Source organism: Hydra viridissima, unplaced genomic scaffold (genome assembly GCF_058129835.1).
Source record: "Hydra viridissima isolate aposymbiotic clone 2 unplaced genomic scaffold, HvirCarnegie_v1 scaffold_2, whole genome shotgun sequence".
Lineage (NCBI taxonomy): Eukaryota > Metazoa > Cnidaria > Hydrozoa > Anthoathecata > Hydridae > Hydra > Hydra viridissima.
In genome coordinates, this window is record NW_028324301.1 from 24,131,083 (window position 1) to 24,147,988 (window position 16,906).

At 31.3% G+C, this 16,906-nt stretch overlaps 2 protein-coding genes across 2 annotated transcripts; both read left to right on the forward strand.

Moving 5' to 3' along the window:
• The first annotated feature begins 2,123 nt into the window (after nucleotides 1–2,123).
• LOC145184309 (retinoid-inducible serine carboxypeptidase-like) lies at nucleotides 2,124–3,934 on the forward strand. The gene has a single exon (XM_080059945.2). The coding sequence runs from the start codon at nucleotides 2,254–2,256 to the stop codon at nucleotides 3,562–3,564; it is 1,311 nt and encodes a 436-aa protein (XP_079916071.2). The 5' UTR covers nucleotides 2,124–2,253; the 3' UTR covers nucleotides 3,565–3,934.
• A 2,403-nt stretch (nucleotides 3,935–6,337) lies between these two features.
• On the forward strand, nucleotides 6,338–16,793 carry LOC145181187 (uncharacterized). Its single transcript, XM_090079905.1, has 6 exons — nucleotides 6,338–6,550; nucleotides 7,772–7,899; nucleotides 8,236–8,283; nucleotides 8,758–8,849; nucleotides 8,947–9,019; nucleotides 16,600–16,793. The coding sequence occupies exons 1-6, from the start codon at nucleotides 6,457–6,459 to the stop codon at nucleotides 16,642–16,644; spliced, it is 480 nt and encodes a 159-aa protein (XP_089936031.1). The 5' UTR covers nucleotides 6,338–6,456; the 3' UTR covers nucleotides 16,645–16,793.
• The last annotated feature ends 113 nt before the right edge of the window (nucleotides 16,794–16,906 follow it).

A 16,906-nucleotide genomic window follows, 5' to 3' on the forward strand; every position in this document is an offset into this window, starting at 1 on the left:
GCGTGTCAACACAGAAAAAGAAGCCGTCGGTTGGTTACAAAAAACCCAATCAAGGATTTTCATTGGAATAGGAGAATCTGCTAACTTTATAATTGCTTAAATCTAAGATCTATTACGATTTAGTATCAACAGATACTAAACAAGTTGGTGCAATCACATCTTATAATAGTATGGGTTATAGTGTACCACATGTGTCTTTCCAAGAAGGGGTAATCAAGATCATTCTATTAATAGTGAACCAACAGCCTTCATTAGTACTTGTATTGACTGAGCAACTGAATTGGCTGGATGATTAAACAGCCGTCTATTCAATTCGTTCATCTTTTCATTTCAATGTCTCATCCTTCTATTGATCATCTAGCTATACTACTTCTTGACAAAAATGGCTCTCACATCTATTGATCTGCTCAATTTAAGCAAGAATAATGGCATCATAATGCTATCATTCTCTCTTTATTGCCTAAACAAATTGCACCCATTTTAAATTATCACCAGGTAAATTATATAATTTTCATATTCGGGCAAAAGTTTATAATTCACCAAATAAAAGTTGAATAAAATGTTCCGGATATAACAGTTAAGCTTCTTAAACATGCACACTAGGACTTTGAGGTTTTACATACCCTGCCCCATGTCCCATTTGTAGGTTAAGATATGATATTATCAAATCTGGATTTTTTACAATAATAAACAATTTTCCTAATAGATAGTTTGTAAAGTTTTCTTTAATAGTATCCCGTAGTCTTATAATAGTACACTATTATAAGACTACGGGATACTATAAACAAACTGTTCGAAAGTCTGGTACGATACATAAAAGTATCTTGGACGGTAAAGCCAACGAAGATAGATACTATTTATGAAGATTGAAATTCCATTGGACGGCAAGCAAAAGAATTTTACCTATCAGGCAAGATCAGGTGCCCTAAATATATGGAGATTGACGCCGGTGCACAATTTTAATACAAACAACACAGTAAAATAGGAGAAACAGTTTGTTTTACAAGTAATTCAGAAACACAAATGCATCTGTTCTAAGTGTAACCGTTTTGATCTTGAACACAGTAGCAATTCAGCTTAACTATCTACAAGCGGACTACTAAAGGGTTTCTCAATAGGGCTGATGGTTTCTTCAATGGAGATTTTTTCGGCTCCTGATATATATTGTTTTTACTTTCAGGTGTTTTTACTTTCAGGTGTCATATTGAGGAATTTTAAAATGCAGCGCTTGACGCTTCCTTACCATTTGGAAATTATTAAAAAATGCTACCAAAGTACGAGCTCATTTGTGGGTACTCAATTTGTGCACCGCCATCGTGGTTACTCTGGCCAGGCTATATGCTGCACTGTGGAAAGATTTAAGCGTGAGTTCACTTAACAGGACAATCAACCGTCAATAAGATAATGAAACACTTGACATTAGAGTATATCACAGCTACACCTGCTAGTATTATCGATGAGTTAAATTAGCCGATTTCACTATGGTGCGAACTAATCATGCTGCGACTTAAGCAGCTCAAAACCGTTAAGTTGAGGATTTAACAGTTGATACGGCCCTATTTTACTTTTACAGCTACTCTTCCCCATCTTTCCTCCCACAACCACATTTTCCATTGCAAATTATTAATGATCTTTGTCTAAAGTAAAGAAATATCGTAATCATTCTTAATTTTAATTGAAAAAAATACTAATAACGCTGATACCTCATATTACTTTTTGATTTGTTTTAATTTTTTTCTTTTCTTTTAAAAAAAATCTTTTTTTTTTGAATCTTGTGAATATTAGTTAAATTTTTACGGAAATCCCTCAAAATGTTATCCGATCGCGTTGAAAAACAGTCACACAATCTAAAAGTATGATGAAATTGTTGCAGGCCTGTCCTGCGTGTTAGTTAACAAAAAAACCTGCGTTTGGTTTTTACAATCGTAACGTTTTTTTTAAAAAACAGCCAATACATGAGTTCAATTCTATGGCTGTGGGAAATTTTAAAGAATCGAGACATAATAATAAAAGTATTTTGATAAAATAAGAATACGATTTTAAAAAACCAGAAATTCTGGTTAACTTAAAATAAAACCTGCCCAATTAAATAGAATCGTGATATCGCACGTTCTCCATTCTGAGATTCTTATTTACAAATAATCAACGAAGGAAACCAGCTTGGGCTCTCCACATTTTTTAAAAGTTTTGTCCAATTTTATTTCTGGCGGTTGAGCAGAAAACTGGTCTCCTTATCAATTTGAAAAATCAGTTATGAGTGCCACCTGTATTATATCTTTTTTGACTTTCATTTTTGTGCATGTTGCAACCATTCCAACATCCTCTAATTCTGCTGCTGAAGATTGGGGATATGTCAATATCAGACAAGATGCACACACTTTCTGGTGGCTATATTCGGCTGAAGGTGCTAAGAGTCGTTCTCAGTTACCTTTAGTTTTGTGGCTTCAGGGTGGCCCTGGTGCATCGTCTACTGGTTTTGGAAATTTCATGGAAATAGGTCCTTTGGATAGCAACTTAAATCCAAGGCCAACTACTTGGGCTAAAGTAGCTAATCTCCTATTTGTTGATAACCCTGTTGGTTCTGGCTATAGTTATGTTACAAATCCTGATGCATACACAAGAAATGTTACTCAAATTGCTGAAGATCTTTACATTTTTCTTAAATATTTTCTCAGTAAAAAACCTGAGTTTGTAACAATTCCATTCTATGTTACTTGTGAATCTTATGGTGGAAAAATGACTTCAGCTTTTGGTGTTAGACTACTTAAAGGAATTCAAAATAAAGATATTGAATGTAACTTCAAAGGTGTTGCTTTGGGTGACTCTTGGATTTCACCTGTGGATTCAGTTTTGACATGGGGACCTTATTTGTACCAGTACAATTTATTGGATGAAAAAGATTTACAAGCCGTAATGGATATATCAAATAAGACTGCAAGTGCAGTTGCAGAAGGTAAGTTTAGTCTTGCAACAGATTTGTGGTCTGAAACAGAATCAGTAGTATCTGAATTAACTGACAATGTCAATTTATACAATGTTCTACAACACAATGTTCCAGATATGATTCCCAAATCTAATTTGAATAAATTACACAATCGTCATCTTTCAGTGTATTATCAAGATAACTTAAATAGTTTAATGAATGGACCAATAAGAAAAAAGCTTGCAATAATTCCTGATTCAGTGACCTGGGGTGGTCAGTCAGATGATGTCTTTAAATACCAATCAGAAGATTTCATGAAGCCTGTTATTAAAGAGGTTGATATCCTAATTTCTTCTGGTATAAAAGTTGTTGTTTATCAAGGCCAGCTAGACATGATTTGTGATACTCCAGGAGCTGAGTTGTGGATAAAAAAACTTAAGTGGAACCAATTAGAGGAGTTTTTAAATAAGAAACGGACACCTTTGTATGTTAAAGAAAAAGGAGGTGACACCCAGGCATTTTTGAAGAAGCTTGATAACTTTAGTCTTTATTATATTATGAATGCTGGTCACATGGTTCCGTCTGATAATGGTGAAATGGCATTAGAAATGTTGCAACAGATAATAGATAATGATAACTAATAGTTTTTTATATTATATGTAATACTGTATTTTAATATTAGGTTAATTGATTGATGAACATTGCAATTTCTAAATCTGTTAATGGTTTTTTAGAAAATTTGTTTAGATTATTTTGCCACATCTGAAGCACATAAACTGCTCTTAAACTGGTTTTAACTAATTTTCGACAAGTGCTTTTTTATTCAAACAATAAAGTTTTTATTTCATATATATATGCCCTTTTTTTTTTATTTTGTATAAATACTTGAAAATATTTGGTTAATATTATTCGAAATATTATATGTTAATAATTTTTTAAATTGTTTTCCTAAATGTTCATGTTACAAACTAAATTTTTAAATAGAAATAAATATACATGTAATTAGACATACACACTTCTTTTCATATACACATTTGTTGTATATTTTTACACGTTATTTTAAAATTACAGTTAATACTCAAATTTAACAAATCTTGATAAATTATGATTTTTAGATCTTATCCAAATGTTGGAAGCCTCGTGCATCTGATTGAGATCCAGCATTCATAACCTTTTATCGATTTAAGGGTACAGAATCTGAATTGAAAATGTTGCATAATAAAATTTATATGAGAACACTTTTGTGGTAGGAAACCAAGGCTAGTGGACCCAGTTTAAAAAACTATATTTCTTTTCAACATATTTGATTATTTTGATTTATTTTTTTAAATTTTTTGCAGGGTGATAAAATATATCTTTATGACATATTAATCCATTACTAATAGTTATAAGTATAAAACTCTGTTATCCCGCGATAGTGAAAATAAAACGAAAAAACATTGCAACTTATCCCGCTCTAGGACAATTTGCAATGCAATACTCCATATTTACTAATTTGTAATTCATATTGTTTCACAAAAATTTTATACTTTAGAAAAAACTGTTGCAACTAGTCACAGCCTCCCCTACACAAAAGAAGGTGAAATCTGAATCAGTTACTTTTAGTGTACAAAAAACAAAACTAAAAAAGCACAATATATGGAAGTAAAAATTTACTGATTCGAAGTAAACCATGTAATTTAGGAACCATTAAACAACTACAAAAGTTTTTTCTCTGACAAGCTAGGAAATATGAAAGATTTTCAGGCTAAAATCAATGGAGGGTGATTCCCAAAGTCTACAATGCAAAAAATGTCAACTTGCCCTTCAAAGCAACTGGAAATGAAGGGAATATTAACACAGGTTTCTTATTCAGAATGGGCTTTGCCTATAGTAATTGTATCTAAGCCCAATTGAGAGGTGAGAATTAGTGCGGATAAACAAAATCAACCCATATATTGAACCTGATCAATACCAACTGCAGAGTAGCTGTTCAATAAAATGAATGAGAGAAAAACGTTTTCGAAAATTGCTTTTAAAACAGCTTACTTGGAAATAGAATTTAGTAGAACACTATATGTTGTCACTAGCGTGTGCTATATTTCAGAGAAACTTAGAAAGCGAGCTTATTGCCACTCCAATGACGGTCGTAAATATTGATGATACGCTCGGAGACTGGTGAAAAATATCATCTAAAAAACTTGTCAGCCACAAAAGAAATTTTAAGCAAATTGGGACTAACTGTAAACAAAGCCTAGGGGATGTTTTTCCCAAGCTTTCCAAATTGGTGAGTGGAAAACTCACTGAGAATCATTTATAGATGAGTTGGATAATTCAACAATACTACTTCGTGTGGTAAACTGATTATGCAGGTGACCACAACAAGTTGTTTATCTCTCACACTTTGCTTTGTAAACCATCATATTTCCAAAACCTAAAATACTTTCTAGCTGGCCATCATTAGGGATCTTACTGCGTGAAGCTAATTACTGAATCTATTATCTACACCTGTTGCTTTGACACTAAAGACTTTCCACCATGATAATACAGCGTTACGAAATCTGCAGTACCTTGTTTGTTTTTTTTTACTCATCTCTAGAACATTGGTGAAGTGCATGGTAAACTAGGTCACAAAATAACCTCTTTAGTACCATAGCACATCACTGATTATTTATAATTTTTCTAGATTAGGTTTTCCAAATATTTTGTAAAATGTCTGATTATTTTTGTTCCTATCACAGATTAGAGTTTTTGCTTGAACTGAAAATTATCTTATTGACAAGCTAGTAAGGTTAAAATATATGCTTGGTATCATAGCGATAAGTTTCAAAATACAAAACATTAATCTAGATTAAAAATCATCATGATTCATTTTCATTAAACTGAACATCTTCTGGATAACTTTTTTTCTTTTCTTCTGTGAGCGTATTTTAGAGCAAGCGAAAAAGAGGTAGAGTTTTTTTTTTTTTAATCAATTTATACAGATTTGAGTGATTTTAATGCTAATTGCTCATTTTCGAATGATTTAACAAAATCACTCAAATCTCTATGGATTTTAAAGGTTCATTTAGTTAAATCTTCAATGGAGTTATAAAGTAATAAAATTTATTGAGCTGCATTAATTTACTCAGAAACTTTTTTTCAAAACAAAACCTTGATCATTTTTCCCCCCTGCTTAACCACTTTCTGTCTTGACGAAGCAAGACAGAAAGTACTACAGCGATTCTTGTCTTGAGTGTTGAAGAATGTTAAAAAGTGTTTTTAGACCAAGAAGTAATTAAAAAATTCAGTATGTCATGTAAAAGAAACTACTTGGATTAAATCAACAGTAGTTTCCTTAAAAATAACAACTTGTTAATCTTATTCTACAGAAAAATAATTTTTTAGCGGGCCGTAACCATTAAATTAATCCTATTTCACTTTCTCAACGGGAACATGAGAAATACGGCCTGAAACAACATTTACGGCATCTAGACACTATTTTATGTGTTTATGCTTTAAAAACCCGTGTTGCAGGGCAAGATTCCTTACAGGAAGAAAGCGAGATTAGTGGTATGGTTTTTGCTAACCATGTTTTGCGAGTGTTTGCTAGAACACGATACTGTTTTCCTGCAGGAAAATCAGTATATGGCCTTTTTCAATCAAAAGGTAAATTCCTTATGTCAAAAGAATCAAAGCTTTTTAGTCACTGCATTGCAAAACCCATGTGGCTTAGGTCCTACTTTCCTTTTATTTAAATGATGATAAAAGAACAACACTAATTTTAGCTTATTTTACTAAAATTTCTGTTGTTCCTCTATTATCAATTTTGTGTAATTGCTTTGTAAATTTTTGTTCCTTGCATTTTTAAAAATTTTTAAGTGCCTATACAATATTTCATCTATGCTACGTATTGAAGTGTTAAAAATTATAAAATATGAACATTTTATATTATATTACAGCATGAAATGTTGTAAAATATGTAATAAAACATAAGATAATAACTAATATAAACTAAAAACAATAAGAGATGTTTCTTGAAAACACATGAGCAATCTACCTTGTTCATAGCTGGGCTGAATTATTGTATAATGAATGCTACTCTATTTTGATAAGCTCTTTCATGTAATCTAATTGTATTTTTTCCATAAACTTGTTTATTTTACTTGTCTTATCTTCTCTTTTTTTCAGTAGTTGTAAATTTATTTCCTTGTTATTTTTCTTTACATTCTTTCTCAAAGCAACAAAGATACTGTTAATATTAATGTTTTTTTGAAATTTCTCACTGTCTATTTAAAGTGTAGCTTAGTATGGAACTTAGTGTTAAAGATAAAGAATAAGAAATATCCAATTGTAATTATTCTGCTGATATCTTGGAAGTAATAGTGAAATTTTGTTCATGTTATTCATTCTTGAATATTTCTAAACATGTACCATGATGAATAATATGTTTGCTAAAAAAAGTACTTCATACATTTAAAATAGATGAAACTTTTGTTACTTAAAGCATAAGTACAAATAATTATAAGTACTAGAGTTCCAAAAAGCCTCTTAAGCACTCTCCAAAATATGCTTGGAACTTTGGATAATAAAAACACTGATCTTAGATATAAAAACCTTTAAAAACTGTTTTTATGCTTATGTTTTTACATTTTTATGGTTTATTTTATATTCAGGATTTTCAACTTAATACTCAAACTTATGTTTCTAAAAAGTTCCAAAGTTTTACCTATTTTTTCTTTTCTTTATTAAAAATGAACTTGGAAGCAGAAATTTGTCATTTTTAGTAGATATTTTAACTCGATATTGTTTTTCTTTTGTGTTAAAAAAGTTCTTAGCTACAAACTAATTGTTAATTTTTTTCATAGAAATTTAATTTTTATAAATTAGGTCAACTATTAACATCCTTATCAGTGAGTCGACTTCAGCATTCTTATGATGTTGATGAAGAGGAACCGAAGCCTAAAAATTGGTTTACCAAGTTGATGGATTCATTTACATTTCAAGAAGAGCAAAATGTTAGTAGCCTTTTTTCTTTTTACCGAAAGAGTTGTGGTTTAAATACACATGTAGGTATAATTGAGCATGCATAAGTGTTATTCTGTTTAGATATATACAGATAACAAATTTAAAAGACTGATCAAGCATTTCAGAAAGTTTAGGAAAGTTGTAAAACTGTGCTCACTTTAATGGAGAGGAGTAGTCAAAAATCAGTTGAGTTTGAAATGAAGCATTAACCTTCCCATATAATTTTTCTCAAAAGCTGCATATTAGAGCTTACATAATTTATGGCTCTCAATAGTTTAAACAAAAAGCTATTTCTTTTTCAACCTTTTGCTTTATTATTTCTTTAGGTTCCTTCTGAAGAAGAAATAAAAGTCAGAAAAGAGCTACTTGAGAAGGTTTTTATTATTATTATTATTATTATTATTATTACTATTATTCTTATTATTATTATTATTATTACTATTATTATTATTTTTATTTTTATTATTATTATTTTTATTATTATTATTATTGTTATTATTACTATTATTATTATTTTTATTATATTATTATTATTATTATTATTATTATTATTATTATTATTATTATTATTATATTGTTTTATATGATTCAATTGGTTGGTAGCAATTTAAAAAAAATCATATTTAGAAATTTTATTTCTTCTATTCATTCTAAAATGTTAAAAACTCACTCATTATACAATGTGTTTAAAAAAAAAAAAAGGTAAAATGGATTTAAGAATTGAAGCAATAGGGCAAAAAAAAAAAAAATGCTTAGTTTTTAAAAATATTTTATACTTAATACATTTTTTTTTAAAAGCTATTTGAAATTATCACTTTTAATTCTGTAAACCATTTACTTATCTCTAGATTCAAGCATGTTATTATAAAAAGCCACCAGAGTTACCTGGTCTTGAATTATATAATGAAGCATTTGAGATGCTAATTAAGTATAAGGATTGGTGAGATGTTTTTTTTTTTTTTCTTCTGATATTATTGTTTTTAAAAATATTTTTCTATCTAGTTTGAATTTAAGAAAACTATATTTGCCTTTTTTAGGAGAGGTGTAGAGCATCTTCTTGTACTTGCAGAGAAGGAAGGAGTTCAACTTGAAGATGATATGATTGATAAGGTTTTTTTTTTTTTTATATATATATATATAATAAAAAATGAGGTTTTTGTGAAGCTTTTTAATAACAGAAAAATTACTAGTTTTTATTAAGCATATCTGAAATATTTTTTAATTTAAATTGATTTTGACAACTTGATGTCAAATTGCTCTAATGTGTGATACAGTGGGTTGGATAAATATAGAGTCAGTTGATTTTTAATATGATTTTTTCAAAAAAGTTAATAATTTAAGATGTTTTAAATTTTTTTAACAGTGGTATTATAAACAAAATAAGAAAAAAATTTTTTCAAAAAAAAAAAAAGTTTAAGATACTTTTTATGAGGAAAATATAAAACTAATAAAAAAAACAAACAAAAAAACAAAGCAAAAATATATAGTCAGGGTGCATTTTAGTATTTTGTATGTGCACCACAAACTTTTACACATGCACAAACACGCCTAGGCATAGATTCAACTAGTCAGATGCATAATTCTCTTGGAAATTCTTTCCAAATCTTTTCTAAGGCCTGCTGTAATTATGCAACACTGGCTATGTTCTCTTTGACCAATCTCTTGTCTATCCAAGCCAATTGTTTTTGATGGAATTGAGATCTGGAGACAAGCTGGCCAAGGCATGACCGTAATGTTTTTCTGATCAACCCACTCTTTAACCAAGATTGCAATGTAAGCCATTGCGCCATTGTGCTGAAAAAGCTGTTGTTGTTGTCTTCTGTAAAAAGCTCTGGCTATTGGCAAAAGTTTATTTTCGAGGGTCTCTTTGTAGTTGTACTGGTTAATTCTGCCGTTATAAATGTTGTATGACCCTGTTCCTTTAAGGGAGAAGCATCCTCATATTCCGATTGATCCTCCTCCACCTTGTATCCTTGGTACACAAAAACGCTCTTTGAACTTTTCACCAGCCACCTTCTTGATGATTAATCTTGACTTGCAATTTATCACCTCAAAATTGGATTCGTTGCTGAAAATAACTTTTGCCCAGTCTTCGACAGACCAGTGAAGTCTTTCTCTACACCACTAATCTTTTTAGGCAATCTGAGACATGCAAAAGTGGTTTTCGAGCGGCAACATAACAATCTAAGCCTTTCTTATCTAGGCATTTTCATACAGTCTATCATATATAAGGAAAAGCGGGTTCTGGCGCATTGACCCATTCCCATACTTAAGGATGCATAAAAAAATGGCGAACACTTCATATCATGACAAAACCAATACAGTCGTCTTTAAAAATCAAGAAGAAGTATAAAAATAATCATGTTATTTATATACCAGTTCTTCAAGATGTTTATTGCCTTGTTTTGTAGTGTCCGATGGCAAGGGTGTGAATTCCATCATCTAAGATAATTCTTTTGTCGTCGTTAGCGCTGAGTGCGACCTTGTTAATTTCTTCAGTGTAAACGTCGTGAAGATGAGATCTGAAAACGTTCATTTCCGTTCATTAAGCAGTCACCACAAGGTATTGATAACTTCTTGAAAGTCATCCCCTTCCTGTAATTTTTTCAAGACGTAAAGGCACAAATGGCCACAATAAGAAGTGTTACCAAATTGTACTCTTTCACTGTTATAATAAACTGGACTTTTCAAGAAGTCGACCAGCTCAACAAGAGGAGGCTGAGCGTAAGAATCAAAACTATACTTTTTGTCACCGTCTTTAAACCAACACACCCAATGAAACCCACCAGTGCTTGAATCTCCTGTGTTGACAATTCCACATTCTTTTTTCATTGTCTTTTTCGGTAACTCATCCCTCACAAAAACACCTCGAAAGTTTTTCAATTTTAACTGTTTAGCAGCCTTTATCAATTGAAAGTTAGTTAAAGCTTCATTAGGTAAAACAATTCCTTCTACGTCAATCCATTGAAAGTCGATCATTTTTTTAATTTCTTAAAAAGTTTATCCGAATTTTTTAACAAGCGATTTTCATAGAATAGCACCTAAAAAGGGTATGCTATTAAAGGGTGAGTTAGGTCCGAGTAATAAACCAGCTCCAACAGATTGATAACCTTTCCCAGTTTTAATGAAGAGTCCATCACCGTGAATATTTTTAGTCCATGGGGTGATAAACAATCCTTCTCCACCTAAAGTTTTTATCTTCATTCCATTTCCATTCTTTTTCAAGTAAACGATTCCTCTTCCTGCAATTTTGTCAACCATAGCAGAGCCGGCAGAAGAACCTACACCTGCTAGCAATCCGGTGGCTAGAGCAGGAACTACTCTTGTTGCAAGAGTGCTACCTAACATACCTAATAAAGGTAGATGAGCTCCGATGAATCCACCTTCAATGGTTGAGTTGTATGCAATTTGTCTTTTGCTCAATTTAAGAGTGACTCCTTTACCAGCTTCATACGCTTTTCTAATTTTGTTCAATTGCGAATTAGTGATAGCGAGAACATGTTTACCGTTCAAGTCTTGATGAGAAAGCTTAATGCTAGTATCGGTTTTATCATGCATAGCTTTTTTAATTTTATCAGATTGGCTCTGCGAGATATTAATTTTGATATTTTGATAATTGCTCATTTTTTATGTATTAAAAATTATTTATTTCACTTCTCGAATATGATATTGCATTGTAATATCCTCTCCACGAAAATCAACCAAATCTCCATTCTGATCAATGATGCGAGTAACCATTGTTGAAATTTCAAACAGTTTAACAGGAAGATAAATCAAATGCATTGGTCTCTCGATGATTTTATAGCCAGGACTAACATTTGGATAAAAGGAGTAAATGCAATTTAATTGGGTTCCATTAATATAGGATGATCCGATAACGTTGTTAACGATTCTGATGGTGTTAATGCTTGAAATTCTAACGATATGATCCGACTCGTATTCGGAATTGGAATTTAATTTTCTTTTAGTAAACCCTAAAACTGAAGAGATGCTATTCTCCACATTAAAGTCAATCAAATAATTCAAGCCAAGTTTAATGGTTGATTTTAAAGTATTAAGATTGATTCCAATTTGAAGGTTGTTTGGAGAGTAATTAATTTTATTTGCAATAATATAACTTCCACGTTGAGCTGTTTTTATTGTGTTTAAAATAGACTTTTGCAAATACTCATTGATGCCTTTAATCTCATAGTTTCCTAATGGAATGATAATGTTCTCCCAATTAGCTCCATTGTTCATGCTGTATTTGAAAGAATTGTTTTTACTGTTTACATTTGGAATGCTGTTGTAAGTCTCAAGACCGAGAAAAGCCATTTCATAACTTTTTCCTTCGTCAAAAACGATTTTATCCAAAAAATCAGTGGTGATAACACTTGATTTTCCATCTACATCGATGATTATACCTGACATTTTTTAAATAAGAATTATTTTTTAAATTGTTTTAGAAAAATAAAAAATCGTCAAATCCGCTTCGGTACTTTCCCTCGTTCTTTTTAGAAGAGAGATCGATGACCGCAAATCCGTGAGGTTCATTCCAGCAATGATTGCAAAAGGCTTTAAATTCTTCTATTTTCATATCGCAGGAAACGTGATCTTGATAAATGTGATTAACGCTTTTTTGGTCTTGTTTAAAGAGGCAAATAAAGTTAGCATTTTCTCTGATGGTATGTCTTGGAATCTCGAAATAATTTTGAGCGAGGTAAAAGCAGTCGACGTTGGAATGTCTTCCTCGGATGTAATATTTTTCACACTTGTTTTGATTGGTCAATTGCAAATCGTCAAAGATCATCAAATTGTTTTTGGTTGAGTCTAAGGATTCAGGTTCAGGTACATCATCAGCCGTTTCAAAGAATTGACACTCCATATCATCATTGTCGGAATATTTTTTTGAAATTTCCTTAATAACATCTTCAGGGTTTAAATTCAATTTTTCCATTTCGTCTTGTACATCATCCGTTAACAAATCAACAATATCCTTTTTAGGAAGTTTATTTTCGAATGATCTTTTGAGTATTTTGTATTCAGGTTGAAAAAGGGATTTGCCAAAGACTTGCAAGCGGCTGTAATCTAGCCAGCCAGGTCTTAAAAGTAAATTGAGTAGTAACGTTGTTTTTCCGCAACCAGACTTTCCAACGATGATTCCGCGTATACTTCTAGGTAAAAGCGCGCTGTTGTTTCTTTTGGTTTTCCCAATTTTACATGACAATTTCATCACTTCCATTTTTTATATTTAAAAGGTTTTTATATATGTTAAAAATGTACTGCGTTAAGTGTAAAAAAATAACAGAAACGAGCAACTTACGCCATGCAGTAAGCAAAAGCAATAGAAATATGCTTAAAGGGACTTGCACCATCTGCGGGATAAAAAAGAACAAATTTGTTTCTGCGAATGCGCTTAGCGGAGGAGACTTGGTGGAATCGATCAACAATTTTTCAAAAAAAAATAAAGCTTCCATGGGCAAAGTTTCCAGGAGAAATGCACGTTCCAGGGATGAACTTTGCAGGACCTGGCACCAATTTGGATAAAAGACTCACTTCCACAGACATGTATCAAGAGTGGAGCAAACCGGTGGATAGAGTGGACAATGCTGCATATCACCACGATTTAGCTTACAAGTATTTTAACGACAAACAAAACAGAAATTTAGCAGATCGAATGATGCTTGAAGAAATGGATTCTATACAAAATCCTACTCAGAGAGAAATAAGCGAGCGAAAAATCATCGAACCCATCATCAAAGCCAAAGCTAAATTCGGATTGGGTGTATCTGCAAACGGATCTAAAAATTCAAAGTATCCTAAAAAGTATGAAAAGAAAAAAAATTGATTTTGAGTTAAATAAAATCTTGCATATAGAAAAAGAAATGAATAAGATGATTGAATTAATAAATGTGTCTGAAATTGCAATGTATAAGCGCATGAGAGATAATGATTTGGATATGTTCATGTCTAGGTATCAATTGTTGTTGAATGAATTACGTTGTAGTATGTATGAAGCAGAGAATTTAGATGATATGAATGATATCCTTAAAAAGATGTATTATTTAGAAGATAAATTGGTTGATGATTATTTAGAAGTACAAGATGAATATCGTTGGGATAGAGAAAATGTGAAATTGAGAACAACCAAGAATAACTTGAAGTTTTGCTGTCGTAAAATGAGTGAAATAATTCAAATGATGATAAAGTTAATTCCTTAGTCAAAGGTTTAGGATAATAATACAATGAAAAAAATTTTTATTTTGAGTTAAATAAAAATCTTGCATATATAAAAGAAATGAATTTTATTACAATTGAAAATTTTGATGAGAGCAAATTATCAGTTGGAGAAATTTACGCGGCGACCAAACCAGTTGTCTATCAAAAAGTGCCAGTAAAATATTCTTATCCAACTGGAGATGGTCCTCTTGTAATACGAACGCCTATATTATTTTCGTATGGTGTATGCGAGAATAAAGAACCAGCGACACAAAAATTGACTGGTTATTCCATGCCATTCGTTTGCTTTGATGCTAAAAAGGGTAAAACTGAACAAGATGAAAAGTTTATTGCTACAATGGAAAAAATTACTTTGTTTATTAGAGGCGAAGTGGATAAATTGTCAGCCAAACTTAAAAAGGGAGGAAGAAAAAAGCAAATTAATTCAAACGAATTGAGTATTTTAAAATATAAAGCTGAGCATCCTGAAGCAGCGCCAGTCTTTTATGCAAAGACGTTTATAAAGAAAAATGAGAAAGACGAATTACTCATGACAACTACATTTTATAGAAAGAAAACAAATCTTGATATAAAAAATGGAATTAAAGGGGAACGTAGTAATAAAAATTTGGTCAGATCTTCTGGACATGATTTTATCAATCAACGATGTTATGCTATTGGAGGACTTAGAATTGATGGGGTGTATATTGGTCCTTCGATTGTGTCTATTCAAGTTAAACTGTCCGAAGCCGTCATCGTAAAAAATGCATCTTTACCTCATAGCCTCATGATGTGTGAAGACTTGAATTTAGAGGTGAAAGAAGATGAAATAGAACAGGATGAAATGTAAGATTTTTTAGATCCTTCAGATCCATGGAAATTCTTCGAATTTTTAAAATTTTTCTAAATTTTAAAATGATCAACGTTGAAGGAATTGTACTACTGAACAAGCCTCTGACCAACTTTCAATTAATAGATGCTGCGAAAAAGCTTAAAATTAAAAACTTTAGAGGTGTTTTTGTGAGGGATGAGTTACCAAAAAAGACAATGAAAAAAGAATGTGGAATTGTCAACACAGGAGATTCAAGCACTGGTGGGTTTCATTGGGTGTGTTGGTTTAAAGACGGTGACAAAAAGTATAGTTTTGATTCTTACGCTCAGCCTCCTCTTGTTGAGCTGGTCGACTTCTTGAAAAGTCCAGTTTATTATAACAGTGAAAGAGTACAATTTGGTAACACTTCTTATTGTGGCCATTTGTGCCTTTACGTCTTGAAAAAATTACAGGAAGGGGATGACTTTCAAGAAGTTATCAATACCTTGTGGTGACTGCTTAATGAACGGAAATGAACGTTTTCAGATCTCATCTTCACGACGTTTACACTGAAGAAATTAACAAGGTCGCACTCAGCGCTAACGACGACAAAAGAATTATCTTAGATGATGGAATTCACACCCTTGCCATCGGACACTACAAAACAAGGCAATAAACATCTTGAAGAACTGGTATATAAATAACATGATTATTTTTATACTTCTTCTTGATTTTTAAAGACGACTGTATTGGTTTTGTCATGATATGAAGTGTTCACCATTTTTTATGCATCCTTAAGTATAGGGAATGGGTCAATGCGCCAGAACCCGCTTTTCCTTATATATTCTATCTACTAACACTAATGTTACCAGGTGTATTTGTAAACCCTTCAGCAAGTTCGCTGTAAGAAATTTTAGGGTCTTGTCTAACCTTTCGATAGAGATAACTTTGGTCTCTTGAAATTAGCTTTAAAGGCCTACCAAATCTTGGTAAATCATTGACATCATTATGTAGCTCGTGGTTTTTCAACGTTGTTTGTACACATTTTAGCGAAACATTGCAAATTCGAGCTATTTCTCGTTAGCTTTTTGTTTTATCTTTTAGCAGACTTACAATTTGCCCTCGTATGTTGTCTGAAACAGCTTTTCTGCCCATTTTTGTCTTTTTACTTTACCAAATAATTACCAATGTGAATAACTGAAGATATAAAAATGATAACTTAATTTTATTTTCGCAAGAACGTTTATATAGTTCGAAAGAAATCAACCACCAAATTTTAGATCGCTCGGATAACATTTCGTTGAGATATTTCAACTTAAGTCGTTAAATTTTAGTAGATTCTATATTTTTGCTACATTAGAAATACAGGTATGTTCTAATTGAATTAAAAATTACTCAAGACTGGTTAACCTAATGAGTTAGAATAATATACCATTCGATAGAGAATCAATTAACACATGTAATACGCTTTTAATCATATTAATTTGTTGGTTTCAAAGATAATTTTGAAAAAAACAAAAATTTTGCATAAAAAAATAAGTGACTATATTTATGCAACCCACTGTTTGTTAAATCTTTGTTTGCAGTTTAAATTGTGTCCCCTCTGTACTGTTTAAATTAATTCCCTAAGTAAGGCATCATTAGTTTAATGTGATTTTTTATCAATTTTTGTTTTTTTTAGATCGAGGATTACTTACTAACTGTAAAAGAAAAACGCCCGTGGTAACAAGAGAAAAAAAAATACTTTCATCCATGTAAATAAAACGTCTTAAAATCGTTTTCAATTAAATTTTGTTCTTATGAGAAGTTTACAGTCAGAATGTTCCAAAATATTTTTTGAGTTTTCCATAGTAATAAAGTAAACATTTTGAGAAATGATTTTTTTGAATTTTTGAAAGCAAATCGTCTGTAATCCAGAATCCTCTTTTAGATTGCAGTCTGACAAGCATTAAGTGTGCCAATAGGAGGTATTAATATTCGAAAAAAAA